General features: G+C 65.4%; 1 protein-coding gene across 2 annotated transcripts in view; it reads left to right on the top strand.

Annotated features, from left to right (window-relative positions):
* MECP2 (methyl-CpG binding protein 2) overlaps positions 1-10719 on the top strand; it is a 33419-nt gene that overhangs the window by 14317 nt on the left and 8383 nt on the right. For both annotated transcript variants that reach the window (XR_012648508.1, XM_075016873.1), the window contains exon 2: positions 10393-10698. Coding sequence is in view for 1 of the 2 variants with exons in the window: in XM_075016873.1 (XP_074872974.1) it covers positions 10393-10698 (306 nt within the window). In the remaining variant the exon portion in view is untranslated. The remainder of the gene's footprint in view (positions 1-10392; positions 10699-10719) is intronic.

Consider the following 10719-nt stretch of genomic DNA (forward strand, 5'->3'; position numbering starts at 1 on the left):
TGGCATGGGAGGTCAGAGCTGGCAGCTCTCTGAGCGCTGAGCCAGACTCCAGCACAGCACTGTGCTCCGTGCGGACGGCCTGGCCCAGCCTCTAGGACACGGGCTGCCAGCCAGAGGCGCCTGCTCTGTGATGGATGCCTGGTTGTGGGCCTTGCTCTGCCCGTGGCTCGACATGCTTGACCCATGCCGAGTCGGTGCCGTCACACCGGGCCCAGCACAGGCACCACTGTGACCTGGGCCCTGTCACGCCTGGCCCTGCACAGCCCCCCAGCTCCCCGACTGAGAGCAGGGCCCTGTCACGCCTGGCCCCGCACAGCCCCCCCATCCCGCCGACAGAGAGCAGGGCCCTGTCACGCCTGGCCCCGCACAGCCCCCCCGACTGAGAGCGGGGCCCTGTCACGCCTGGCCCTGCACAGACCCCCCAGCCCCCTGACTGAGAGCAGGGCCCTGTCACGCCTGGCCCTGCAAAGCCCCCCCATCCCCCCGACGGAGAGCGGGGCCCTGTCACGCCTGGCCCCGCACAGACCCCCCGACGGAGAGCGGGGCCCTGTCACGCCTGGCCCCGCACAGACCCCCCGACGGAGAGCGGGGCCCTGTCACGCCTGGCCCCGCACAGACCCCCCGACGGAGAGCGGGGCCCTGTCACGCCTGGCCCTGCACAGCCCCCCCCCATTCCCCTGACTGAGAGTGGTGTCCTGTCACACCTGGCCCTGCACAGACCCCCCCGACTGAGAGTGGGGCCCTGTCACACCTGGCCCTGCACAGACTCCCCAGCCCCCAGACTGAGAGCAGGGCCCTGTCACACCTGGCCCTGCACAGCCCCCCCCATCCCCCTGACTGAGAGCGGGGCCCTGTCACGCCTGGCCCTGCACAGCCCCCCCCAGCCCCCTGACTGAGAGCGGGGCCCTGTCACGCCTGGCCCTGCACAGCCCCCCCCATCCCCCCGACTGAGAGCGGGGCCCTGTCACGCCTGGCCCTGCACAGCCCCCCCCATCCCCCTGACTGAGAGCGGGGCCCTGTCACGCCTGGCCCTGCACAGACCCGCCAACCCCCCAACTGAGAGCAAGGCCCTGTCACGCCTGGCCCCGCACAGACCCCCCGACGGAGAGCGGGGCCCTGTCACGCCTGGCCCCTCAAAGCCCCCCCATCCCCCCGACGGAGAGCGGGGCCCTGTCACTCCTGGCCCCACACAGCCCCCCGACTGAGAGCGGGGCCCTGTCACGCCTGGCCCCGCAAAGCCCCCCCGTCCCCCCGACGGAGAGCGGGGCCCTGTCACGCCTGGCCCTGCACAGACCCCCCAACCCCCCGACTGAGAGCAGGGCCCTGTCACGCCTGGCCCTGCACAGCCCCCCCCATCCCCCTGACTGAGAGCGGGGCCCTGTCACGCCTGGCCCTGCACAGCCCCCCCCCATTCCCCTGACTGAGAGTGGTGTCCTGTCACACCTGGCCCTGCACAGACCCCCTGACTGAGAGTGGGGCCCTGTCACGCCTGGCCCTGCACAGACTCCCCAGCCCCCCGACTGAGAGCAGGGCCCTGTCACACCTGGCCATGCACAAACCCCCCAGCCCCCCGACTGAGAGCAGGACCCTGTCACGCCTGGCCCGGCACAGCCCCCCGCATCCCCCTGACTGAGAGCGGGGCCCTGTCACGCCTGGCCCGGCACAGCCCCCCCCATCCCCCCGACTGAGAGCGGGGCCCTGTCACGCCTGGCCCTGCACAGACCCCCCCAGCCCCCTGACTGAGAGCGGGGCCCTGTCACGCCTGGCCCTGCACGGACCCCCTGACTGAGAGCAGGGCCCTGTCACACCTGGCCCTGCACAGCGCCCCCCATCCCCCTGACTGAGAGCGGGGCCCTGTCACACCTGGCCCTGCACAGCCCCCCCATCCCCCTGACTGAGAGCAGAGCCCTGTCACACCTGGCCCTGCACAGACTCCCCGACTGAGAGCAGGGCCCTGTCACACCTGGCCCTGCACAGCCACCCCCCCCATCCCCCTGACTGAGAGCAGGGCCCTGTCACGCCTGGCCCTGCACAGACCCCCCAGCCCCCCAACTGAGAGTGGGGCCCTGTCACGCCTGGCCCTGCACAGCCCCCCCATCCCCCTGACTGAGAGCGGGGCCCTGTCACGCCTGGCCCTGCACAGACCCCCCAGCCCCCCGACTGAGAGCGGGGCCCTGTCACGCCTGGCCCTGCACAGACCCCCCAGCCCCCCGACTGAGAGCGGGGCCCTGTCACGCCTGGCCCTGCACAGACCCCCCAGACCCCCGACTGAGAGCGGGGCCCTGTCACGCCTGGCCCTGCACAGACCCCCCAGCCCCCTGACTAAGAGCGGGGCCCTGTCACGCCTGGCCCTGCACAGACCCCCCAGCCCCCCGACTGAGAGCGGGGCCCTGTCACGCCTGGCCCTGCACAGCCCCCCAGCCCCCCGACTGAGAGCGGGGCCCTGTCACGCCTGGCCCTGCACAGCCCCCCAGCCCCCCGACTGAGAGTGGGGCCCTGCACAGCCCCCCAGCCCCCCCATCCCCCTGACTGAGAGCGGGGCCCTGTCACGCCTGGCCCTGCACAGCCCCCCAGCCCCTGACTGAGAGCGGGGCCCTGTCACGCCTGGCCCTGCACAGCCCCCCAGCCCCCGACTGAGAGCGGGGCCCTGTCACGCCTGGCCCTGCACAGCCCCCCAGCCCCCCGACTGAGAGCGGGGCCCTGTCACGCCTGGCCCTGCACAGACCCCCCAGACCCCCGACTGAGAGCGGGGCCCTGTCACGCCTGGCCCTGCACAGACCCCCCAGCCCCCTGACTAAGAGCGGGGCCCTGTCACGCCTGGCCCTGCACAGACCCCCCAGCCCCCCGACTGAGAGCGGGGCCCTGTCACGCCTGGCCCTGCACAGCCCCCCAGCCCCCCGACTGAGAGCGGGGCCCTGTCACGCCTGGCCCTGCACAGCCCCCCAGCCCCCCGACTGAGAGTGGGGCCCTGCACAGCCCCCCAGCCCCCCCATCCCCCTGACTGAGAGCGGGGCCCTGTCACGCCTGGCCCTGCACAGCCCCCCAGCCCCCGACTGAGAGCGGGGCCCTGTCACGCCTGGCCCTGCACAGCCCCCCAGCCCCCTGACTGAGAGCGGGGCCCTGTCACGCCTGGCCCTGCACAGCCCCCCAGCCCCTGACTGAGAGCGGGGCCCTGTCACGCCTGGCCCTGCACAGCCCCCCAGCCCCCGACTGAGAGCGGGGCCCTGTCACGCCTGGCCCTGCACGGTGCCCTCTCCCTCCTTGTCCCCTTGGGTGCTGTGCAGAGCTCTGATTTTGGCTGAGGCAGCTCTGCCTGTGGTGTGGGGGTCTGTGCAGCAGGCGGGGGGCTCAGATCTCAGCAGGGGGCAGCTGGGGGAAGGCCCCCCATAGGTGACGGGGCGGACTCAGTGATTGGGACGCGGAGGGGTCTGAGTGGTCTCTCTAGGGTGCTCCCAGCTGATGCCGCCCACCACCGGAGCCGGGGGTCTGGTTTGTGAGCCCTGAGCGCCACCGTGTGCTGGCTGTGGGAAGTGCTGGGGGGGCCTGTGCCTGCAGCCTCCCTGCTGGCTGGCTGGGCTGGGCTCCAAGCTGCTCCTTGGACTTATTTGTCCCTTGCTGGCTCCCCTTTGGACCAGGTACTGCACAAGCCCCCTGCCCTCAGGCTGGGCCTGGGCCTGCAGTCAAGCAATGCCAGGGCTCCCTGGCCCGCCCCTTGGTGCTCAGACAGGGCGATGTCTTTCCTCTGAGTTTGGCAGGAGTGGTGCCGGGAGGGCTGCAGGTGCAGTACCAGCGCCCAACGGCTGCTCGGGGTCTCGACAAGCCCTTGATCGTGGCCCCCCGGCTGCTCTGCTGGCTCTGTGGACAGCTGTTGCTGGAAGGCTCCCCTGGGGCTGTTTAACCACAGATGTGCCAGGCACTGATTTCTGGAGCAGGGCTGAAGTGATCCTCCCCCCAGCAGTGCCCGCACCATCCTCCAGTGCCAGGGAGCTGCACAGCACCTGGCACAACAGGGGAGCCGGGGAGGGGTAGAGGGTTGGCGCCCGGTCGCCCCAGCTGGGCCAGAGCAGGGGCACGTGTTGGGTGTGCCATTACCAAGCAGTTCACTCTTCCCCAGGGAACTGAGCTGCGCTGAGGTGAGAGAAGGAGTGTTACCTGGCTTCGGCTTCGTTCTACCCTGAAGTGCCCCTGCCTCTGGGGCAGAGCAGCCTCCCTCCCTACGCCCAGCCCTGGTGAAGTGCCCCTGCCTCTGGGGCAGAGCAGGCTCCCTCCCTACGCCCAGCCCTGGTGAAGTGCCCCTGCCTCTGGGGCAGAGCAGCCTCCCTCCCTACGCCCAGCCCTGGTGAAGTGCCCCTGCCTCTGGGGCAGAGCAGGCTCCCTCCCTACGCCCAGCCCTGGTGAAGTGCCCCTGCCTCTGGGGCAGAGCAGCCTCCCTCCCTACGCCCAGCCCTGGTGAAGTGCCCCTGCCTCTGGGGCAGAGCAGCCTCCCTCCCTACGCCCAGCCCTGGTGAAGTGCCCCTGCCTCTGGGGCAGAGCAGGCTCCCTCCCTACGCCCAGCCCTGGTGAAGTGCCCCTGCCTCTGGGGCAGAGCAGCCTCCCTCCCTACGCCCAGCCCTGGTGAAGTGCCCCTGCCTCTGGGGCAGAGCAGCCTCCCTCCCTACGCCCAGCCCTGGTGAAGTGCCCCTGCCTCTGGGGCAGAGCAGGCTCCCTCCCTACGCCCAGCCCTGGTGAAGTGCCCCTGCCTCTGGGGCAGAGCAGCCTCCCTCCCTACGCCCAGCCCTGGTGAAGTGCCCCTGCCTCTGGGGCAGAGCAGGCTCCCTCCCTACGCCCAGCCCTGGTGAAGTGCCCCTGCCTCTGGGGCAGAGCAGGCTCCCTCCCTACGCCCAGCCCTGGTGAAGTGCCCCTGCCTCTGGGGCAGAGCAGCCTCCCTCCCTACGCCCAGCCCTGGTGAAGTGCCCCTGCCTCTGGGGCAGAGCAGCCTCCCTCCCTACGCCCAGCCCTGGTGAAGTGCCCCTGCCTCTGGGGCAGAGCAGGCTCCCTCCCTACGCCCAGCCCTGGTGAAGTGCCCCTGCCTCTGGGGCAGAGCAGGCTCCCTCCCTACGCCCAGCCCTGGTGAAGTGCCCCTGCCTCTGGGGCAGAGCAGCCTCCCTCCCTACGCCCAGCCCTGGTGAAGTGCCCCTGCCTCTGGGGCAGAGCAGGCTCCCTCCCTACGCCCAGCCCTGGTGAAGTGCCCCTGCCTCTGGGGCAGAGCAGGCTCCCTCCCTACGCCCAGCCCTGGTGAAGTGCCCCTGCCTCTGGGGCAGAGCAGCCTCCCTCCCTACGCCCAGCCCTGGTGAAGTGCCCCTGCCTCTGGGGCAGAGCAGGCTCCCTCCCTACGCCCAGCCCTGGTGAAGTGCCCCTGCCTCTGGGGCAGAGCAGCCTCCCTCCCTACGCCCAGCCCTGGTGAAGTGCCCCTGCCTCTGGGGCAGAGCAGGCTCCCTCCCTACGCCCAGCCCTGGTGAAGTGCCCCTGCCTCTGGGGCAGAGCAGCCTCCCTCCCTACGCCCAGCCCTGGTGAAGTGCCCCTGCCTCTGGGGCAGAGCAGCCTCCCTCCCTACGCCCAGCCCTGGTGAAGTGCCCCTGCCTCTGGGGCAGAGCAGGCTCCCTCCCTACGCCCAGCCCTGGTGAAGTGCCCCTGCCTCTGGGGCAGAGCAGCCTCCCTCCCTACGCCCAGCCCTGGTGAAGTGCCCCTGCCTCTGGGGCAGAGCAGCCTCCCTCCCTACGCCCAGCCCTGGTGAAGTGCCCCTGCCTCTGGGGCAGAGCAGCCTCCCTCCCTACGCCCAGCCCTGGTGAAGTGCCCCTGCCTCTGGGGCAGAGCAGCCTCCCTCCCTACGCCCAGCCCTGGTGAAGTGCCCCTGCCTCTGGGGCAGAGCAGGCTCCCTCCCTACGCCCAGCCCTGGTGAAGTGCCCCTGCCTCTGGGGCAGAGCAGCCTCCCTCCCTACGCCCAGCCCTGGTGAAGTGCCCCTGCCTCTGGGGCAGAGCAGCCTCCCTCCCTACGCCCAGCCCTGGTGAAGTGCCCCTGCCTCTGGGGCAGAGCAGCCTCCCTCCCTACGCCCAGCCCTGGTGAAGTGCCCCTGCCTCTGGGGCAGAGCAGCCTCCCTCCCTACGCCCAGCCCTGGTGAAGTGCCCCTGCCTCTGGGGCAGAGCAGGCTCCCTCCCTACGCCCAGCCCTGGTGAAGTGCCCCTGCCTCTGGGGCAGAGCAGCCTCCCTCCCTACGCCCAGCCCTGGTGAAGTGCCCCTGCCTCTGGGGCAGAGCAGCCTCCCTCCCTACGCCCAGCCCTGGTGAAGTGCCCCTGCCTCTGGGGCAGAGCAGGCTCCCTCCCTACGCCCAGCCCTGGTGAAGTGCCCCTGCCTCTGGGGCAGAGCAGCCTCCCTCCCTACGCCCAGCCCTGGTGAAGTGCCCCTGCCTCTGGGGCAGAGCAGCCTCCCTCCCTACGCCCAGCCCTGGTGAAGTGCCCCTGCCTCTGGGGCAGAGCAGGCTCCCTCCCTACGCCCAGCCCTGGTGAAGTGCCCCTGCCTCTGGGGCAGAGCAGGCTAGCATACTCGTCTTGCAGTGGGTCTGACCCAGGTGCTTGTTGGCCGGCCCAGCATCGGCATTCTGGCGTTAAGGGGTGGACGCACCTCCTGGTGTGGGACCTGGGGCCCCCCTGTGTTCACCGAGCACCTGTCTGTCTGTCAGCAAGTGGGCACAGCAGAGCTGGGTGTAACCGTGACACCCACTTCTGCCCTGTTCGCTGGCACTCGTGCTTCCTCGGCGGGGGGATCTGAGCCACCTGGGTCCCCAAGCTTCCGGCAGGTGGCCGCCGCTGTAGGTGTGCCCCAGTCAGGTGGAGGCCTGGTCCCTGCAGGTTGGCATTTCCCCGGCTGTCCCAGGAACACTGTATTCCGCCTGGCGCTAGTAGGAGTTCCAGGACAACTGTTGGTGCTAGTGATATTTTTCCTTCTAAAATGTTAACTAAGAAATAGATACATATCAATAATACCAAAGCATTTGAATAGCATTTAGATTGTAGGTGTATTAATATTCGTAACGCATTCAGAATAGTATAGTTGTGATGCAATTCATGCCGAAGCAGAGATGGAAAACCACTCTTCCCATTAAAGAAAACCTGTCCAATGGTACTACGCTTATCTTGCAGGAGTTCTGTAAAAATAACAAATTAATAAAAACATAAAACTTAACAAATATCTTTTATAATAATGTTTTTAGGCTTTAAGGAAGGACAGTCCTTTTGTGAGCAATGTTGTCCTCTCTCTTGTTGCACAAAAGACTAACACCGGCCACCCTTCTTTTGGCTCTTCTGTCAGTAGTTTGCTTTTGGGTTTTATACTTAACGCGAGGGCTGCGAGCCGCTCTCCAGCAGAAGGACCTGAGTTGTTCATTCTGGTAATTTTTCTCTGGTTAGTTTTTGTCCTTTGTAAACGAGAGCTGGAAACCCTCACTCCGTTACGTGTGCCAGTTTTCTGGTACGGAAAGCCCCCGCCTAGCACATACGTATTCCGTGGGTATATTCCAAGCCCAAAAGCGTTGCATGGCCAAGCTAGTTTGGGAAGCACTGCCGTAGGTGGGCTGGGGGAAAGCCGGGCACAGAGCCCCATTCTGGGAAGGAGTGTGTGCCGTGGTTTCCCTGTCTGTCGAAATGGGACCAGCCCCCTTCCTGCCTGGCGGGTGGATGGTGAGGTGTGTGAATGATGCTCTGCCTCGCTGGGCGCCCCACTCTGGGCTAAGCTGACAACAAAGCCCCATGGAGCCTGCTGGCCTCAGCGACATGGGCAGAAATCCAGCTCTGGTGCAGTGTCTGTCTGTCTACTTCAGTGTGTGCATGGCCCCAGTGCCTTCCCGCAGGCAGGGCGGCAGCGCTGGGCTCTGCGGGTTAATTATAGCTCTGAGCCGCGCGATGCTTCCACTTCCCCTCTGCTCTGCTGCGTGGGTCTCAGCAGCTGGCTTGCGACTGACACAGGCGGGGCCTCAGCACCAGTGAGTGCACCAGGGGGCAGGGCTGGAGAGCCTGCTGTCCCTTCAGCCACAACGGCGGGGCTGGGAACCTGCCGAGTCCCTTCCTCCCTGGTCTGGGGCCAGTGTCCTCCGTCATTCCTGTGCGGACATTGTCCTCAAACTCCAGTAGCACCTCTCAGGGCAGCCGCCCCCTTGGCCTGGCTCTCAGGAGCTCCATCATCTCTGGGTGCCAGGTCAGCCTAGAGGCCTTCCGCAGCCCAGCCTGCCACCCAGAACGTTGGCTTAGGATGGGCCAGCGCCTCAGGGGCGGGTTTGACTTCGGGGACAGACCCACGTGGCCCCAGATTTCACCCATCAGAAAAGCTGAAAAATGTTGACTTGGAAACACCCCAGCATCTGACTCACAGACCGTACCTGAATACAGTGTAATGAATGGTGGGAGCCTGACTTCCTCTCATGTAAATCTAAGCCAGACACATTTACCTTTTCAGGTTGTTTTGATGTAAACTATATAGCTATAAAAACACTGGTCTAATGAAAGTGTACCTGAAATGTTGTAACCTGATTGAGTTCTCTACGCGATGTAATGTATTCGGCAGCTATGGAAATAGCTAAAATATGTTACAGTAGTAAAGAAAAAAGAAACATTCTGATGCCTGAAGCTATTTTACCTTAATTGTTTTGTTTTGATTGTCACAAAATAGCCACATAAAATATATAACTGGGTTAATCTTATGTAAAACTACAAATATACGTAAGAAAATAAATGTCATTTTACCACCTCAGTCTGCCCCAAGTTAAATGAATTGGAGTCAGAACATACTTGCTCCATTTTTTGATGTTCAGATATGTCCCAGTGGACGGTGCGTGGAAATCTCCCATCTCCCCACTGGAAAGAAAGGAGTCTAAACACTCCAGCCTGCACAGCAGGAGCATCTCGGTCGTGCCCAGTTGCGTCGTTTGACGTTTAACACGTGTCCAAGCCTAAGACGAGTTGGCTGCATTCTGACCACGCTGATTGGCGGCTGTGGATGTGGAAGTGTTTTCGATGGGGCCTGTGTGCAGCTGGGCACCTGTGCACAGAGAGGCTGTGCGAAGTGATGGGTGGCCCAGGGAGGGCTTTTAGCAGCCTGCTGCTGCCCAGGGGTTAAGTTCTCAGCCATTTGCAGCTTTTTTAAGGTACCCAGTTACCCCGGGCAATAGTAGGGACAAGGGTTCCCTGTAAGCTGAGCACATGGGCAGCTGCCCAGGAGAGAGCCTGGCACTGAGTGCTGGTGGTGATGGTGGTAAGCCTAGGCCTATCCACCAAGGCCCCTCCCCCAGCCCAGCGGAGGGGCTGCTGGACCCAGAATCAACTGAACACTTGGGACAAATCAAGAAAAAACCTGGGGCCGGGCGGCGAGGTGACAGGTGTAAAACGCAGGAGCTGGAAGGGGCACCGAGCAGAGAGCCCCGGCGAGCGCCCACTGCTCCTCGAAGCTGGCTCAGGAGCCAGCGGACGCTACCCGGGAGAACTGGGCCTGGGTGTGTGAGATAAGGGAGACCCACAGTCACAGCGTGCCCCTGGCGTGATAGAGCGTGGCGCTGACGAGGAGGGCTCGTGACAGTGTGTGAGCCTGTCGGTGGGGCATGTTACAAACCTTATTCTGCCCATGTGTGGAAAAGTGGGAGGGACCCATGGAAGGGACACTGATGAGGCTAGACAGGGATGGTGTGAAGCTCCCAGGGTGGCTGCGGGGTCAGACCTGGCATAGGAAGCACTGAGTGGACTGGCTATCAGCAATATTGTTACCTGAAAGTCTCAGCTCAGCGCCCTGCTGTGAGCACCAGCCTGTGACTGGCCAGAGGCTCTGGTCAGATGGGGACGCCGCGCGGGCAGCTCACCCCTTCTGTGATGTTACAGTCGAGAGCCGGGCTCTTGGGCAGGGAGAAAGTCCAGGCGTTTCCTTTTGTAGGGACTCCAGTGGGGACTGTCAGCTCCTGCCAGGTGCTTTCAGCAACCACCCCCCAGGAGGTCTGGTCTAGCACCACTGCAGCTGGGCAAGATTTCAGGGGTTCCCAGATCAGCTGCTCCCCAAGCTCAGCCCCTTCCTGGTTACGAGCCTGTGTGGCGGTTGCTGCTGGTTATGGTCTCCCCCCCACCCCTTGGCAATGGGACCAGGGACCCCTCTGCCGAGAGGCGCCAGCTGCTGGGCAGGAGCCCAGGCTCTCCTTCAGGGTGGGGGGTGCTGGCCAGGCCTGCCCTGGCCATTGTGTAGGTGGGACTGTGGGGACGTGTCAGGGATTGGGCCCCTGCCCCAGGCTGAGATCGGGGTTGTGTCCCCTGCAGGCGGGAGCAGGAGGGATCGGGGAGACGACTGCACCCCCAGTCCTGACACCTCTCGCACTCCCTCCTCAGGGAAGAGAAGTCCGAGGACCAGAATCTGCAGGGCCTCAAGGACAAGCCCCTGAAGACCAAAAGGGTGAAGAAGGAGAAGCAGCGGGAGGCTGAGCCGGCTGAGGCGGGCAAGGCAGAGACATCCGAAGGGGCCGGAGCTGCCCCGGCCGCCCCTGAAGCCTCCGCCTCTCCCAAGCAGCGCCGCTCCATCATCCGGGACCGCGGCCCCATGTACGACGACCCCACGCTGCCCGAGGGCTGGACACGCAAGCTCAAGCAGCGGAAGTCAGGTCGCTCGGCCGGAAAGTACGACGTCTACCTGATCAAGTGAGTGGGGTGGGGGTGGGC

Source organism: Carettochelys insculpta, chromosome 22 (assembly GCF_033958435.1).
Source record: "Carettochelys insculpta isolate YL-2023 chromosome 22, ASM3395843v1, whole genome shotgun sequence".
In the NCBI taxonomy this organism is placed as follows: domain Eukaryota; kingdom Metazoa; phylum Chordata; order Testudines; family Carettochelyidae; genus Carettochelys; species Carettochelys insculpta.